At 44.0% G+C, this 17,897-nt stretch overlaps 1 protein-coding gene across 1 annotated transcript in view; it reads left to right on the top strand.

Annotated features, from left to right (window-relative positions):
- Positions 1 to 17,897, top strand: part of CNTN5 (contactin 5) — a gene marked incomplete at its 5' end in the record, with an annotated part of 77,475 nt that overhangs the window by 46,123 nt on the left and 13,455 nt on the right. Inside the window, 3 exons of the mRNA XM_083500599.1 lie at positions 6,322 to 6,392; positions 11,145 to 11,379; positions 13,382 to 13,491. Of these exons, the coding sequence (XP_083356725.1) occupies positions 6,322 to 6,392; positions 11,145 to 11,379; positions 13,382 to 13,491 (416 nt within the window). The remainder of the gene's footprint in view (positions 1 to 6,321; positions 6,393 to 11,144; positions 11,380 to 13,381; positions 13,492 to 17,897) is intronic.

The raw sequence follows: 17,897 nt of genomic DNA, 5'->3' as shown, positions 1-17,897 counted from the left end.
CCAACTCCCAAGCAGGCATGGTCAATGGTCAGAGATGTTCGTGGTTGTAGTCCAACAATATATGGGTAGCCATAGGCTTCCTAGAGCAAATTTTTTTCACCTCCCTATTCACAAAACTCCCTAGTTAGGGTCTTCATGTTCTGTATTTACTGTATTTCCCTATGGATTAATAATAATAATATTATAATAATAATAATAATAATAATAATAATAATAATAATAATAATAATAATTTATGATTTATACCCCACCAATCTGGCTGGGTTTTCCCAGCCACTCCAACAAAACACTAAAATACAATAACCTATTAAACATTAAAAGCTTCCCTAAACAGGGCTGCCTTCAGATGTCTTCTAAAAGTTTGGTAATTGTTTTTCTCTTTGACATCTGGTGGGAGGGTGTTCCACAGGGCAGGTGCCACTACCGAGAAGGCCCTCTGCCTGGTTTCCTGTAACTTGGCTTCTCACAGTGAGGGAACAGCCAGAAGGCCCTCGGCGCTGGACCTCAGTGTCCGGGCAGAACGATGGAGGTGGAGGTGCTCCTTCAGGTATACTGGACCGAGGCCGTTTAGGGCTTTGAAGGGCAGTGGCAACACTTTGAATTGTGCTCGGAAACGCACTGGGAGCCAGTGTAGGTCTTTCATGACCGGTGTTATGGGGTCACCAGGCTAGCTGCCGCATTCTGGATTAGTTGTAGTTTCCCAGTCACCTTCAAAGGTAGCCCCACATACAGCGCATAATAAACACACAAAGATGAGTATTTAGGTTAATGGGCTAAAACAGGCCACAACTTTATTGGTTACAGATGTGAGCGGTTTGGCTTAGGCATTGGCTGAAGCCCAGGTATATCTTGACTCATGACTGTCTGCAGGGAGTCCAACTAAGGGTAAACTACCCGAAGGAGGAGCCCTATGACTTACGTGAAATAGGGGCACCCCAAGAGGTCCCCATTGGGGTCATGGCATGGCCCTAGCCCACATCTGGACTTCGGACAGGACCCACACAAACCCAGATCCCTTTAACAGGATACCCTTATCAATGGCAGCAGGCAGAGGCTACAACCTCCCCTCCAATAAACAAAGGCTTACCCAATGCCTCAATCAAACCCAAACTAACCAGTATGTGTATTGCTGTTGATAATTAATATCTTGATTAGGAACTAGGTACTGACTGTGTGGCAATAAACATAGCTTATGGGCAAATACTTCTTGGTAGAAAAACATATTCCATAATATTAAGTGAATTTCCAGAGGAAACTGCCCATAAACAACCCCAGTTCTAGTGACAAGCAGGGGGAAATGGCTCATTTTAATAGTTTTCTTCATTGAACATTTATTCATTTAAGAGTATTCATTCTCTGACTGCAAGTTGTTGGGTTTTTGCTTTGGTGCAATGAGGGGGAGGATATTGCTTTGACATATTTATTTTTAAAATGCTTATTCATTTCAGAGAGTTTCCCTGTACGTCTCTTATATTTTACAGTTCAGGGCAGACAGAGATTCATTCTTTGGACAGGTTTATTCTTTTAACATTTACTCATTTAAGGAGGGCTTCAGCCTACCAGGCTATTACCAACGATCCTCTGGAAAGGTGCTCATCTCCGGCCGAGTAACAAACAAGGCCATCAACTCAGATGCTTCAAAGGGCGTCGGGGCTCTAAATCAGCCCAATGACAGATGAATAAATAAAGCACAAGCCTTGCAGGCATTGAGGAGAGAGGCTATTCTTTCGAGAACTGATTTAATAGATTGCGTTACCGCAGCTCCATTATCTACCAAAGGACTAGTAAAGGAATGGCATGATAATGACAACAGCAAAAGACAGACCATGGCACAGCTATGCCTTCGGATGCCATCGCTTTGTGCCATTATATAAATTAGGGGTGGGCAACTGATGTCCCTGAAGCTGACCCAACAAGCCTATAACGTTTTGTTCATTTACTTAAAAAAAGAAGAAGATATGAACTCTGACCCACAATTGCTTGGGTTCTCAAGTTGTCTAAGAATAACAATGAAAGCCTCTCCTGGTATGCCCCACAGAGGACCTTAAGGTCCATGAATAATCATAGTTTAGAGGTCTCGGGCCCTAAGGAAGTCAGATTATCCTCCACCAGGGCCTTTTCAGTGATGGCTCTGACCTGGTGGAATGCTCTGTCCCATGAGACCAGAGCCCTGCAGGATTTAACTTCCTTCCGCAGGGCCTGTAAGACAGAGCTATTCCACCTGGCTTTCAACTTGAACTTGTTGTTTGTTGTTTAGTTGTGTCCGACTCCTCGTGACCCCATGGACCAGAGCACACCAGGCACTCCTGTCTTCCACTGCCTCCCACAGTTTGGTCAGACTCATGTTGGTAGCTTCGAGAACACTCCCCAACCATCTCATCCTCTGTCGTCCCCTTCTCCTTGTGCCCTCAATCTTTCCCAACATCAGGGTCTTTTCCAGGAAGTCTTCTCTTCTCATGAGGTGGCCAAGTATTGGAGCCTCAGCTTCACAATCTGTCCTTCTAGTGAGCACTCAGGACTGATTTCCTTAAGAATGGATAGGTTTGATCTTTTTGCAGTCCATGGGACTCTCAAGAAAACTTGAACTTAGCCTGATCTTTTATTCCTCTTTCTTCCCTCCCCCTTCCCTTTTTATGAAGATTACCCACTCTGGGATCCCACAGCTAATTCTCCCCTGGTCTCCTCACTGGCCCAAATAGGACTAATTTAGCCAGCTAGCCCTGGTGATCATCTAATGTTTATTGGATGGTTTTCCCCCCTAAATTGATTTTTGAATTCTGAATTTATTGTTATTCACGTTTTATACTGTATTTTATGCTGTTTTTTTGTTGCATCAATTAAGTGTTTTAAATTTGTTGTTAGCTACCCTGAGCCCGGTTTTCTGAACCGGGAAGGGCGGGGTATAAATAAAAAAATATTTATTTTTATTATTACAAAACTAGCAAATAAAATAAATCAGTACTGTAAGTTAAAACAGGGCAGAACCAGCAAATTCAGAGCAGGCTGCAATAGCAAACTTCATTCAAAGTTGGGGGGAGTGGCATTTTCAGCTCTTTTCTAAAGGACATTGAAAGTAGAAGCTGGTTGTGAATGGGAAGAGGATGGACACTCCAGAGGGAAGGTGCCTTCACTGAGAAGGTCCCTCAACTCAGAAGATAGGGTCTTTCTGAGTGAGGTCTCTGAAGATTGTTGTAATTGTTGGATCGGTTCATGCAGGAGGAGATAGCTTATAATTGAACCAAGACTTGGTTCATTTGTGCTATAAACCAGGGATGAGGAATCTATGGCCCTCCACGTATTACTGGACTATCACCATGTACTACCTAAGCCAGGGGTCTTCAACCCGCGGCTCCAGAGCTGCATGTGGCTCTTTTACACCTTTGCCGCGGCTCCGGGGTGGATACTAGCGAGGGGAGGAGGCGCATTGTGCACCCCGACACTCCCCACTGTGGCGGGCGCTGTACTGGCTGTGACGTCGCATGGGGGCAGTGCGGGCGTTAGTCACGCACCGTCCTGACGTCACCTTCCCGCCCGCCACATTGTAAGGGGCATGTACACTGGTCACTGCATTGAAAGGGGGCATGTACACTGGTCACTGTTTTGAAGGGGAGTGAAGAACACACACACACAAAAAAGGTAACTTGTTAATTTAACGTTTATTTCTATGAGGAGGAGTAATTCTGAGGGGTCAAACAAAGAAATAATAAAAAAGTGAGAAAAAAGTTATTTTTATAATGACGAGTTTTGCGGCTCCCAGTTTTTTTTTCCTTCGGAAACAGGTCCAATTGGCTCTTTTTGTCTTAAAGGTTGCAGACCCCTGACCTAAGCTGTCAGAGGCAGTCTGTCCCTGAATGTCCATTGCTGGGCATCAAAAACCAGATGTCTGTAGGGCTTCCCACAGACATCTGGTTGGCCACTGTAGGGCTACAATGCTGAATTACATGGTCCATTGGCCTGATCTATAAGGCTCTTCTTATGTTCTTATCAGCTTTAGCTGGTACTGCCAGAACTGAGGGATGATGGGAGTTGTACTCAATGAATAACTCTTATGTTGTCCAAATGGCAACGACAAAGATCAGCAGGCTAGAGAGGAAATTTGGGGTGGGAAGCGGAGACTTAAAGCAAAAAATTCACATAGGTATTATTGAATCGTATTTTTATTCTTCTATGTGTTTTTTCTGCTTAATTGTTCATTTGTTTTGCACTACTAGTATTATTTTAGGAAAGGGGGAGGGTTGGTTTCAATGATATTTTGAGGTCCCCTCCAAGCCTATAGTCTGTAGTAGAAGGAACTGCTGAAGTGGCCAAACCCTTTGTTAAATTAAAAGTCAGTTGAGCTTCCCTTTCACATAGCTAAAGTGTTGGCCAACTACAAATGTGTTGCCACAGAAACAACTAGCTAGTGATGCCTCTAGAAGAGGCATAGGCAAACTCGGCCCTCCAGAAGTTTTGGGACTACAACTCCCAACATCCCTAGCTAACAGGAACAGTGGTCAGGGATGATGGGAATTGTAGTCTCATAACATCTGGAGGCCCGTGTTTGCCTATGCCTGCTCTAGAAGGAGGAGCTGTGTGCATGTGTCAAGTTATGTATATGTGTGTATATATCAAAAGGACACTGCAATCTCCAGTGACCTGTATTCCAACGGAACTGAAACCAAGGTAAGAGCTTGCACCCCTGATGCTTCTAACCTCTTGGGAACTGGTGTTGGTTTTTTGGTTTTTTGGGCATCCCATCAGTCTCAGGAGACAATGGAGGAGTGCGCCTTTGGGAATGAAGTCAGGCTGCAGCAGAGACTGTAGAGACTGATAGGGGAGAGACATGTTTTGTTGCAGCTGGGGAAGATGAAGGTGTCCGGTTGTGCTGCTACAGGTGCACCATGGCGTTTCTCCTCTCTGCATTCCTCCGAACAGTCATTCCTCCTCTGGTCATTGCTGCACATACACAACCTGACTCATTGTCTCCAAGCACTGCAGTCGTCTGCAAGGGGTTCCCACATGGCGGGGTTGGTGTTGGCAGCCTTTATGCCATGTCTGCAGACATCTTTGTAACACAGAGTTGGTCAGTCAACCCACCTGGTGCTTGAAGCCAGTTCCCCATAGAACACCTCCTTGGGGATCCTGCCATTTCCCATTCCCATTCTGGCTTAGTAAATGAATAAATGCTTAAGTCAAGAAAGAAGTTGAATGTATGTAAATACACCAAAATCTTGAGGGAGAATTTCCTGAAGAAATTAAATATTGTAGCTTAATCTAAGAAGAAATGTAACATATGGACTTGAATGTTTATAAATATATCAAAACCGTGAGAGAGAATTTACTGAAGAAGCCCGAGACTCTTCATGAGCGAAACAGGTGACAAACGCCAGAACCCTGTCTAACTCTTGCGTGTAACATCACTGACACTCCATTTGATCCAACTTACCTTTGTTTATTTGTGACACAGGTGGCGCTGTGGGTTAAACCACAGAGCCTAGGACTTGCCGATCAGAAGGTCAGCGGTTCGAATCCCGCGACGGGGTGAGCTCCCGTTGCTCAGTCCCAGCTCCTGCCAACCTAGCAGTTCGAAAGCATGTCAAAGTGCAATTAGATAAATAGGTACCACTCCGGCGGGAAGGTAAACGGCGTTTCCGTGCGCTGCTCTGGTTCGCCAGAAGCGGCTTAGTCATGCTGGCCACATGACCCAGAAGCTGTACGCCGGCTCCCTTGGCCAATAAAGCGAGATGAGCGCCGCAACCCCAGAGTCGGCCACGGCTGGACCTAATGGTCAGGGGTCCCTTTACCTTTACCTTTGTTGATATCTACAGGAGGCTGGCTAAAGGAACATTTAAAGACTGTATCTTCCTTTTGGACACAATTTAATTGAGTTTTCTGTTTGTGGCTTCTGTAGTAAATCTTGTACATAGCTCTCTCAATTTTTAGATTATTAGTATAAGATTTAGAATGTAGAATGGTTTTTTAGTGTTTTGCGTGCCGCTTATGTGCTGCTTACTTTATACTGATTTCCCATTCTGTGGGCATGGCCAAGCCAGCATAGACGTCGCTGAGAAAGGCATGCAAACATGCTGGGAATGTAGGCTTGAGACTCTGTCCTTCCAGGTGATGCCTAAAATCTTCCTGGCGCAGTGCATCAGGATAATTGGGTTTCTACTGGAAATAGAATCCAACCACAGATAGCAGCATTTTCCTTTATTTGATTTTTTTTCCTTTACCTGATTTGCTCAGGATGCATCATCTTCTTGACAAGGGGGGTGACTTCACAAACTAGCTTGTTCTCAATTTTCCCCCTTCTCCCCCTCTCTCTCTCTCTTTTGTTCACAGTTCCAAAGACAGCTCCTGCTAATGTAAGTGGCAGAAGTGGAAGAAGGCATGAATTAGTAATAGCATGGGAGGTAAGGAGCTCTTTTGATTAAAGGCCTCATTTCATGTTGACTTCTTTGAGAGCAGGGTACAGAGATCTGCGCAGAGGTTTCCCCACAGCAAAGCCTGTCAAGAGAGGCACTCGGAAGATCAGGTCTTAAATGTCGGTTAAAATCTCCCTGCGGCGCCCAATTTAACATGAAGAGGAAGTGGAGATCCTGTGGAGATTCCAGCAGAACCCCCCAAATTAATTCTGGTTTATTATTCGAGACTTAAGCCACAACCTGGGATAACCAAGGAGCAAACTTAGCATCCATATCTGATATTAAGCAACAAGTTAACACCACCAAGCTTCCCTCACCCCACTGCTGCAATTGCTTCTGCAGTGCCTGTAATCACAGAGCTGGGAGGGACCCCCTAGAGCAGCCTTTCTCAACTTGTGGACCCCCAGATGTTGTTGAACTACAACTCCCATCACCCCTAGCTAGCAAGGCCAGAGCTCAGGGATGATGGGAGTTGTAGTCCAACAACATCTGTGGACCCAGAGGTTGAGACCCACTGCCCTAGGGTCATCTAGTCCAACCCCCTGCAATGCAGGAATCTCAGCTAAAGCATCCAGGACAGATGACCATCCGACCTCTGCTTAAAAACCTCCAAGGAGGTTCTACAAAAGTAGAACTGGATGAGGAAGAAATCTGGTTCAGTTTGCATTGCATTGAAAGTTGAATGGATCAAATTCACGACTTTCTGAAACAACGAGTGGAACCCAAACGCAGCTGTCCTTCAGAATTCGCCTTTATCTGAACATTGCAATGCAACTCGCCTACCAGTTTTGGGGAAAATGCATGTATTAGGAGAAGTACAAAAAAACAACAACTCCAAGGTGAAGGTATTAGTCAAAATAAAATGGAAAAAGTACATTCTATGGGGGTGGGGAATGCTTGCAAAAAAAATGTATGAATTCGTCAAAACTGCATGCAAAAATGTGCTTTTTGGAAGAAATTCAGATGAAAATGCTGGTGAATTTTCATGAGGATCTTTAAAAATAAATAAATAAATAAATGCAAATTGCTCCAAAATGTGGAGAACTGAATTTAAGATTGGAAAAATGAGACCCGAAATTGACAGATTCGCCCATTCCTAGGCAGGAGTGTGGACCTAGCTCTCTTCACTAAACCATCCTGCTTCACTGAACATGCTGATTCTTTCTCCTCCCTCCCTGAGGTTTGGTTGGCCTTCACGAGGGACCGGGCCTTTAGTGTGGCAGACCCCATCCTGTGGAACTCCCTGCCACTAGAGGTTTGATGGAAACCATCCCTCCCTTCCTTCAAATGTCTTTTGAAAACTTTTTTCTTCGTTTGTTTGTGCAGGCTTTTACAACATGATTTATCTTTTAACCAGTCAGCATTTGTTGATATTTATTGAAGTATTGTGGATGTTATTGTGTCTCTTTTCTCGATTCTATCCTTATATGTCATACTTAACCTTGCTATGTTTTTTGAAAGTACGGGTTATAGATTTGCAAAGAAAACTAATAAACCTCTGGAAAATCACCGCACTATAATCCTTAATCCGCTATAATCTGAAGATTTGCCTGTTTCAGGAGGCCTGTGTGTGATCTCTATTTCTTTTGCTATACTGCTCTATGAACTCAATGAATAGGGAAACTGGGTTTTATCTTTCCTGGGTGGGTGTTTTATTATTGCTGGCTCATTTAACTTTTAGTGCATTTTGCATTTCTATTTTCTATTGCTTCTGTATTTTGGACATTCTTACCATGGAAGCCACCTTGGGGGAGGTTTGCTTGGGGAAACGGCCTATAAATATTTTAAATAAGTAAATAAATACTGAAGAGATCGCAGCAAGTTGCCTTAAATTATAGTGCTATTTTTGCCGTTTAATCTTAAAAGTGTGCCTTTGGACTTTGCTGACCCCTGCGTTTCCAATTAAATCTCTTGCATTTCCTACAATCTTTAAGATGAACATAAAAATTAATAAAAAATAAGATGAGTTCCTCTGTATCAGATGGCACTCATGGAGGATAAACAGAATCGAAAAGACAAGAAAGAGAGAAAGAGAGGGGGGAAAGGGAGGAGAGAACAAAGAGATAAGAAAGAGATAAAGAAGAAGAAGAAACTTCTGATCAGAGCCATAGTTAGGGGGTGGTGAGGTGGGCCCCCGCCAGGGATGCAGACAAGGGCCCCCCCACAAAATTGGCCAAAAATATGTCCATAAACACACCTGTAATCAAAATATTGAGTATTGCCTCATAAGAAAAGGTTTAAATAGAGGTTGAATTGAATGGGTGGAGGGTTGGAGGAGCGGCAGAAAGAAGAGCTAATTTGTCCATGGCTAGGAGGCGCAATCTGGACGGTTCTGCCAGGGGCGCAAGATCACCTAGCTACAGCTATGGTTCTGATTCTCCATCTGCCGGGTACATTATAAAACGGACTATTTAGAGCTTTAAATACTAGCACGAGCGCCTTAAATTTCACCCGGAAATGAACTGTCAACCCGGAACTGTTCAACCCAGAAATGAACTGTTATATGGAACCCCAGCCCAGGCATAGGCAAACTTGGCCCTCCAGATGTTTTGGGACTACAACTCCCATCATCCCTGACCACTGGTTCTGTTCGCTAGGGATGATGGGAGTTGTAGTCCCAAAACATCTGGAGGCCTGAGTTTGCCTGTGCCTGCCCCAGCCAATAATCTGTCTGCTGCATTTTGGACCAACTTGAGCCACCTTCAAGGACAGCCCTACATAGAGCGCATTGCAATAATCCAGTCTGGAAGTTACCAGAGCATGGCGTATAGATTGGAAATGGATCTCTCCACATATCCACACCGAAATGCCTACTATTTACAATGGGAAGAAGGCTCCCGTTGGTGCCAATTAAAAACACCATGTTTCATTTGGTTGGGAGCCTTGCAATTCATGCCAGCAGCACTGAACTCTGCAATGCAGCAGCAAACTTTGAGGATTTCCTTGAAATGAGATGCTGCCTGCTAGCAGTAGGCTCTCCTAACCGGAGTGATATTCAGGCATCTCATTTTCAAAATGTCAGGAAATAATGCCAGGAATTATGAAAATCAGTGGTCCTTCCAAGAATTCTCACTGCGTTATATTTAAAAGAAAAATGCCAGAACGCCATTTAACCGGCGGACAACGATAACTGGAAGTTTTCTCCCCCGCAGACAGCATAATTTGAGGCCTAAGTTTCAAATTATATCGAAAGTTTGGCTTGGGTATTCTGTTCATTTGTTTATTTATGAATATGGTGATTTAAATGTTTGTTTCTGGGTTAGATCCAGACTTAGGGGGCAATCCTATGGCAAGATCCACCAGGATGAGCAGCTATGGGTGCAGCTAGACCAAGACCAGCGAGGGGAAACTTAGGCTGGTTCCTAAATCTGTTCAGCTTGGTCATGTGACCTGGGGACCTAGCATAGAACACAGTTTTAGAGTCACGTTTTCCTCTGCCAGGCTTAGGCAGAGCAGCAGCCTTGTTTCTCGACAGGCTTTGGATCTCATGTAACTTGACCCAGATGTAACTTACACCAGTGTGTCTTACGCCAGCTTTTTGTGCATAGGGATTGTTCCCTTCATCACGCTTTGAATAGTTCCATTGAACACAATGGAAAGTCATTGCCAACTTAAATGCCATTCAGTTCAATGGCTGTACTTAGCAGCAAACCTAACCCCTCTTAGCTGGGAGTAAGCACCATTGAATTCATTTGGACTTACCTATGAGTAAACCTAGCAGGATTACAACCAAAAGGGGGCCAGCTCTGTGGAGGGGGACTTTGCTCAATCCCAATCCTGCATAGCCCAGTGCAACTTTTCGACTGCTCTAAAAGTCCAGATCCAACCCTTTGTTGTTGTTGTTGTTGTTTTACATGAAGCTAACATTATAAAGGAGAAAGTATCTTCCAACAATTAAAGTATATTATACAGGCGTACATTGCCTGAAAATTTGGCATCCTAGTGCATTATAAAGTTCCATCTTTTCCTGTTCCTTCTCAAAAGCTTGCCATCTTATTAACCCTTATGAATAAGTCCCACTGAACTCAGTGGGACTTTCTGAGTACTGGGCTGCTTGTCTCAACTAGCTGAGTGAGCTTCATCATGCTAGCAGTGTCCCAAATGCCATCCCTTAACCTTTCCCTTCCAATATTGTGTCGCTTTGAAGGCTGCAGACACCCCTCTTTGCTCGAGATGCATATTTTTAGGATCCACCTTATTTATACAGGTGGAGCTGTGGTCTAAACCACTGAGCCTCTTGGGCTTGCTGATCAGAAGGTTGGCGGTTCAAAACCCCGTGACGGGGTGAGCTCCTGTTGCTTGGTCCCAGCTCCTGCCAACCGAGTAGTCTGAAAGCATGCCAGTGCAAGTAGATAAATAGGTACCACTCTGGCAGGAAGGTAAACAGCATTTCTGTGCGCTGCTCTGGTTTTGCTAGAAGTGGATTAGTCATGCTGGCCACATCACCCGGAAAAACTGTGTGTGGACAAATGCCCTCGGCCCGTAAAGCGAGATGAGCACCACAACCCCAGAGTTGTCTGGACTTATCAGGGGTCCTTTACCTTTACCTTTTTAAGTTGTCCTAATCTGTTTTTAACATTGTGTTTAAATTATGATAGCCTGCCCTGGGATCTCAGAGTGAAGGGCAGGTAAAAATTAATCACGGTAGTAGTCATGGTAGCAATATTATCCAAGAAATAGCTTTGGGCAGATTATCTTCCACTTCAAACCAGAGGAATAACCAAACTCATCTTTCTTTAGCCAGTTTCTGAAGAGTTCCAGAATGGAGAAAGCTTTGGGTACATAGTAGCCTTCCGGCCCAATGGGACAAGAGGCTGGAAGGAAAAAATGGTAACCTCTTCCGATGCGTCCAAGTTCATCTACAGAGACGAGAGTGTGCCTCCACTGACTCCATTCGAAGTGAAAGTTGGCGCTTACAACAACAAAGGAGATGGGCCATTCAGTCCTATTGTAGTCATTTGCTCTGCAGAGGGAGGTGAGTTGGTGAACCCAATCTTCCACTCCCATTTTTTAAAAATCAGATGTCTGTAATTAATTAATACGCTGCTGAATGCCCAAATAGGCTTCTAAGCAGTTTACAAGTATAAAAACTGATCACAAACGGATTATAAGTGTCCGTAATTAAAATACACAATTAAAAAAATCCCATTTAAAGATTAAAATATGTAATAAAACAATCTCATTAGAACAGAACAGTAATTAAACAGAAGACTCCACTCAAGAGATCAAGAGAAAGTCTGTGTAAACAGGCGTCTCTTCAAAAGCCAGCGGAATGCCAATGAAGATGGGTCCTCTCATATTTCAGCAGGAAGTGACTTCTATAACGTCAGAGGTACCAGTGGCAAAGCCTCCCTCCTTATCACTGCAAGCTGATAATAATTAGGCTATGGCAGGAGTAACCAGCTGCCATTTGCTTGTTCCAGCAGGCTTGTTTTATGTTCCTGTGGATACTTAGGAGTATTCACAACATGGGCTTCCCATGGCAAACTAGTATAAAACAGACACAATTTTTTAAGTAAAGAGATACCCACTGATTACCTTTCCAAGGCTCATTTTCACTTAATGAATGAAGCTCTCCCATTAGTTTTAGATACAACGACTATCTATGGTAAAAACTAAACATGGAAGTCCAGATGATGGCCTTTGCAAATGAGAAAACAGTGTAGCTGAGACCCTGTGCATAATATCTTAAATATTATGAAAAGAACTTTTATAGATATTGGACCTTTCATCTGCACAGTTCTACAAAGGCATTTATAGTTGGAAGTTGATGCTGGAATATTAATAAAAGGTTATGATCATAACACTGGCAACAATTATAGGCAAACCTAATGGACCTATCAATCTTATTCTTAGTGTTAGTCAAAAAACATTCAGCAATGTACTGAGTTATGGGCTATTTCATCTCACAGCAGATTTGATGGTCTCTTTTTCCAGTCCAAATCAATAAAAGCTACCATTCCATCTCCATAAACTTTCAGAAAATTATACCAGAGCTTATTCATAGATTGTGCATTCCCAACCTTTTCCTGCAAATTTGCATTTTAGTGTCTAGCGTTGGTGAAAGCCCAGTGAATAACGGCGTGCAATGCAACAAAAAAGCAAGCATTTGTTTCTCGTATTAAGCAAAAAGACTTGATTTCTGTTCCCATATGGGGAAAAGCTATTTATATTTTGGTCTCCTCACTTTCCATTTGGAGCAACACAGTTCTGTGAAAGGGAAATAATTTCCACATTTATAGAAAACTGCCGCCCACCATTTTGGGGAGCTTGCAAATTATTTGTCCTGCCGCAATCTTCCCTGACAACAAGGTAATTGCTTCAATGATATAAAATCCAGGAAATGGCTTTCAATGCACAAATCTTTGAATTGCATAAAACAGAAAACAAGGCACACTTACTGCACAGACCATCATATTGGGTGGAAAACATCGAAGCATAATATTTCTCTGACTCCATAACATTTCTTGTTTCATGCTATGAAAACATAGGAACTTTGGTTTGATGTGTTAGCCAGGTGTCATATTGTGACTGCATCACAACTATTTTACTGTAGGCCTCCTTCAGTGCATGTTTTGAAAAGTTGGCTATAAATGCTTTAATAATAAAAGCAACCACAGTAATAATCAACCCTCTCTTCCCACGCACCACGTCGATCATAAACGCTTAGGATTGTGCTAGTTTGTCACAAAACATTCAGTGGGCTGTGGCGTAGGCATCGGAGTTCTCAATAGCCCATCTCTCTGGGCCTGTCGGTAATAGGGATATGAACGGATGTGACATAAAGGAAAGCAATAGAAATAACAGTTTTCATTGTGTCGCTTTTGCTGATGCTCAGGACAACTGTGAAATTTTATCCCCAGCAATAAGAGAGGCTAAAGGGAAAGTATATGACAAATTTGGCTCTGCTATTTTGATAGATGCAAGCTGTTCCAGACGAAGTTCACTATTTCATTCCCCCCCCCCCTTACCTACAGAACCCAGCGCTGCTCCAACTGATGTCCAGGCTACAGGATTGTCTGTTTCAGAGATTCTCGTTGCGTGGAGACATAGCAAAGAAAGCCTGGGAAGACCTCAGGGATTTGAGGTATTAATATAAAATACAAACTGTGATGGGTTTTGCTTTTGCTTCCCTAACCCTGTGGCCGGCTAAAAGGAGGATGCGGTGAAAGCTCTGTCCATTTTTTAATAGTTATCATACAGCAGTAACAAAAGGAGAGGAAGTTATTCAGACAGGGCTGGATTACCCATTATGCTAAGTAAAGTATAGAATCCACAGAGCAGGTTTTCGAGACTTCAGAGGCTTTTCCGATCGGCAGCATTTTTATTTTATTTTTGCAATATATAATTTTTTTCCGGGGCGGTTGGCTGCCCTGTTTCTTTTGCAATTGTTTGCTGCCATGTTTTGTTAACAAAAGTGACAGGAGAGATAAGTCCCCTGTGACCTACTTGGAACAACCGCAGGTCTGCTGTGTTTTGTACTGAGGGGTATATTGCTAGCAATTGTCCGCTTTCAAAGGCATCCTTGAATGGCAGTCAGAGCTATCGGTGATGTGGCCCTGGGTTTTCAGCAAAGAACTGCCAGCATTGCTTCTGAGGCTAATGCAGACTGGTCATTTAGCATCCTCTAACTTTGTACTTTTCCCCATTGAGAAATGCAGCTGGGTGGAGATTTGTTTGGGTTTTGTTGTTTTTTTAGTGGATTTTGCGTCTTTATTTTAAATTTATTTATTTATTTATTAGCAAATTTATAATCCGCACTTTTGTGAAGATATAGCAAGGCAGAGTACGAGGATATGAGGATAAAATTATGGTGGGAAATATAATGCCAGACTAGAATACCCTCCAACATTTCTCTGATAAAAATAGGGACATCCTATTTATTATTATTAGGGAGGCGGGTGGCGCTGTGGCCTAGGACTTGCCAATCAGAAGGTTGGCGGTTCGAATCCCTGTGACGGGGTGAGCTTCCTCCCATTGCTCGGTCCCTGCTCCTGCCAACCTAGCAGTTCGAAAGCACCTCAAAGTGCAAGTAGATAAATAGGTACCGCTCCAGCGGGAAGGTAAACGGTGTTTCCATGCGCTGCTCTCGTTCGCCAGAAGTGGCTTAGTCATGCTGGCCACATGCTGGGCACATGAGCTGTACGCCGGCTCCCTCGGCCAGTAAAGCAAGATGAGCGCCGCAACCCCAGAGTCGGCCACGACTGGACTCTGATGGTCAGGGGTCCCCTTTACCTTTACCTACTTATTATTATTATTATTATTATTATTATTATTATTATTATTATTACTTTTATTACTATTATTATTATATTTCACCCATCCGACCGGGTTGTCCCAGCCACTCTAGATGGCTTCCATCATATATAAAAACATAATGAAACATTAAACATTAAAAAATTCCCCTATACAGTAGCACCTCGGCTTACGTAACCCTCTGGTTAAGTAAACTTCACGTTACGAAAGTGGCAAACTCAGAAGTATCGGACCAGGTTTCACCACACACACATGCACAGAAGCAGTCTACCGCCACGTGCATGCACAGAACAGTGATCCTTGGGTTGTGGAAACCTCAGGATCCAGCTGGACCTCCAGAACGGATCCCATTCACAACTGGAGGTATCACTGTAAATGGCTGCCTTCAGGTGTCTTCTAACAGTTGTATAGTTACTCATCTCCTTGGCTCGGGGGTTGCATAAATCCGGTACTGTCCCTGGAAACTAGGGACACTCAGAGAGTCCATGCTAGATAGTCCTTTGCTCTGGACCAACAGAGGCCTGGTTACCAACAGAGACCAACCTTTTCTGGTTACTGTTTTCCATGGTTCAGTATTTAGGAGCTGCCACAGAGAAAACTGTCCCCGTGGGCTGTCATTTTTCACTCTTCTGAAGGTGGCAGAACTACAAAGAGCTGCCATCTCTTCAGGTCTAAACACCAGAGATGGTTGGTAATACAATAACTGGTTCTCTCAACTGGATAAGTGTGCTTTTTAGCATTAGTAAAGGTAAAAGGACCCCTGATCGTTATGGACGACTCTGGGGTTGCGGCACTCATCTCGCTTTACTGGCTGAGGGAGCGGCGTACAGCTGCCACTGGTCATGTGGCCAGTATGACTAAGCCACTTCTGGTGAACCAGAGCAGCGCACGGAAATGCCATTTACCTTCCCACCGCAGCGGTACCTATTTATCTACTTGCACTTTGACGTGCTTTCGAACTGCTAGGTAGGCAGGAGCTGGGACCAAACAACGGGATCTCACTCCGTCACGGGGATTCGAACCATCGACCTTCTGATCGGCAAGCCCTAGGTTCTGTGGTTTGGCATTACTGGTGCCTTATTGATTCCCCTACCTGGAGATTGGCCATAGCTCAGTGGTAGAGAGCATGCTTTGCAGAGAAGATCAGTCCAGAGCATCTCTAGGTTGGACTGGGAAAGACTCCTGTCTGAAACCTTGGAGTGCCAGTCCCAGTCCGTGTTGACAGTACAGATGGACCCATGTTGTGATTGGTACAACACAGTTTTCTATGTACTCCCACAAAAAACATTGTAATCTATAGAAACATAAAGTGTCTTGCTGATCTGTCTAGTCCAGCATTCTTTAACCTGACAGTGGCCAGCCCTGGGTGATCATAAGAAAAAAATGTAGGAAATACAGCTCTCCCCCTTTTGCTTGTCTCCATCATGTGGCAGCTTGAGGAATGCTGTGTGGAGGCTCCCTTTAGCAATCACATTCCTACAATATAGGAATTGGCTCCCTGACCATGAATCTGTGTCTTTTTCAAAAAGCTATTGAAGCTACCAGCTGCCACTGTCACGCTTTTCCACTGGAAACTTGCCAGACTCAAAGGATGTTTAAGTTGAACATCAATACTATTAAAATCCAGTTTTGAAAAGTGAATTGTGACTAAGGCAGCACTGAAAATTTCTTCAGCATTTTTTTTTTTTTTTACCATTTTCTCTCAGTTAATGAGAAAATGAACTGCTTCTGAGAGTTATCAAAGGGGAGAGAAAATTTAAAGCGACATTGTCATGGTAGGATGTGTGGGGCTTTTGTTTTGCTTCCCTGGCTATCAAGATGCCTGAGGGGCTTTGTGAGGATCTGTCCTTTCATTCTGCAAATAATCTCTCTCCAGTGCTCTGCAGCCTTCCTGGGTGCACATACTTCCTGGAAAGCTCATAATATCTCCAACTGGGCTTCCTTGTAAGCACAGAAAGGCAGGGATGGTGCCTCTCACCTGTTTGTTGTTATTTCTTAAAGCAGAGTCTTATTACTGTTATAGAAATAAATGTGGGAGGGAAATGTAAGGCAAAAGGAAGAACTTACCTTAAAAAAATGAAGTAAGTCAGTGCATTGGTCTCGGGTGCTCAGTCGCCAGCCTTCCCAGCTACCCTAACTTTAAAGCTGAGGGTAAGACACTATGAGGTAACTTCTCATAGGGGGCCTTTGTCATACCAGGAAGGTTGCAAGAGTGCTGGAGAAATGTTGAGTGCAGGGGGAATCATAAGGTCAGCTCAACCCTGTAGCCACCGAATTATGAAGAAATTCTAAATTGCCCTGGGAATGAGACTGAAAACTGGGGGAAGAAAATATTCACAAAACTGCAGGGCAGGTTTCAGCACTTCATTCGGCATGACAAAACCATGTCCGATTGGTGTCAGTGGGACCCAATCCTATGCCTAAGAAACTTGTGTATATCAATCTGGTTAAGTTGGGCCAGCGTAATGCTACACCAGATCCAAACCCTATTCAGTAGCAATAGCGGCTGCATGTTCCATTTTGCCACTTGAGGCAAAACGGGAAGAAGAAGAAGAAGAAGAAGAAGAAGAAGAAGAAGAAGAAGAAGAAGAAGAAGAAGAAGAGGAGAGTTTGGATTTGATATCCCGCTTTATCACTACCCGAAGGAGTCTCAAAGCGGCTAACATTCTCCTTTCCCTTCCTCCCCCACAACAAACACTCTGTGAGGTGAGTGGGGCTGAGAGACTTCAAAGAAGTGTGACTGGCCCAAGGTCACCCAGCAGCTGCATGTGGAGGAGTGGAGACGCGAACCCGGTTCCCCAGATTATGAGTCCACCGCTCTTAACCACTACACCACGCTGGAAGTGCTGCCTGAGGTGCCTGCCCCACAGAAGCGGTGCTAGCATTGGCAACCATTTTGGGTGAGATTGCACCAATTTCCAGCAAGATCCCACCCAAATTGCACGAGCTCTCATGTGCTCCACAAGATCTGGCACAGTTTCAGTGAGGTGTTGCTGGAAATTGGCACCGTCCAAGCTGAAATCGGCACCAATGCTTTCCAAACAACATCATCACAGCAGGCATAACACTCAGGAGGCATTGCCTCAGGGTCTTCTGCTGCCTGAGCGGAGGCCTTATTGTGCCTCATTGGTGTGTTGGCTCTTAGTAGCAGGGCGGCGGCGGCGGCTGGTTTGCCGAAACCTGGCAAGGCTACACAAGCTTTTAAAACAGTGTTCTATGCTGGGTTGCCAGGTCATG

The sequence above is a fragment of the Podarcis liolepis genome, assembly GCF_965112155.1.
Source record: "Podarcis liolepis genome assembly, chromosome: 4".
NCBI lineage: Eukaryota > Metazoa > Chordata > Lepidosauria > Squamata > Lacertidae > Podarcis > Podarcis liolepis.
This window is presented reverse-complemented; position numbering and strand designations above follow the sequence as displayed.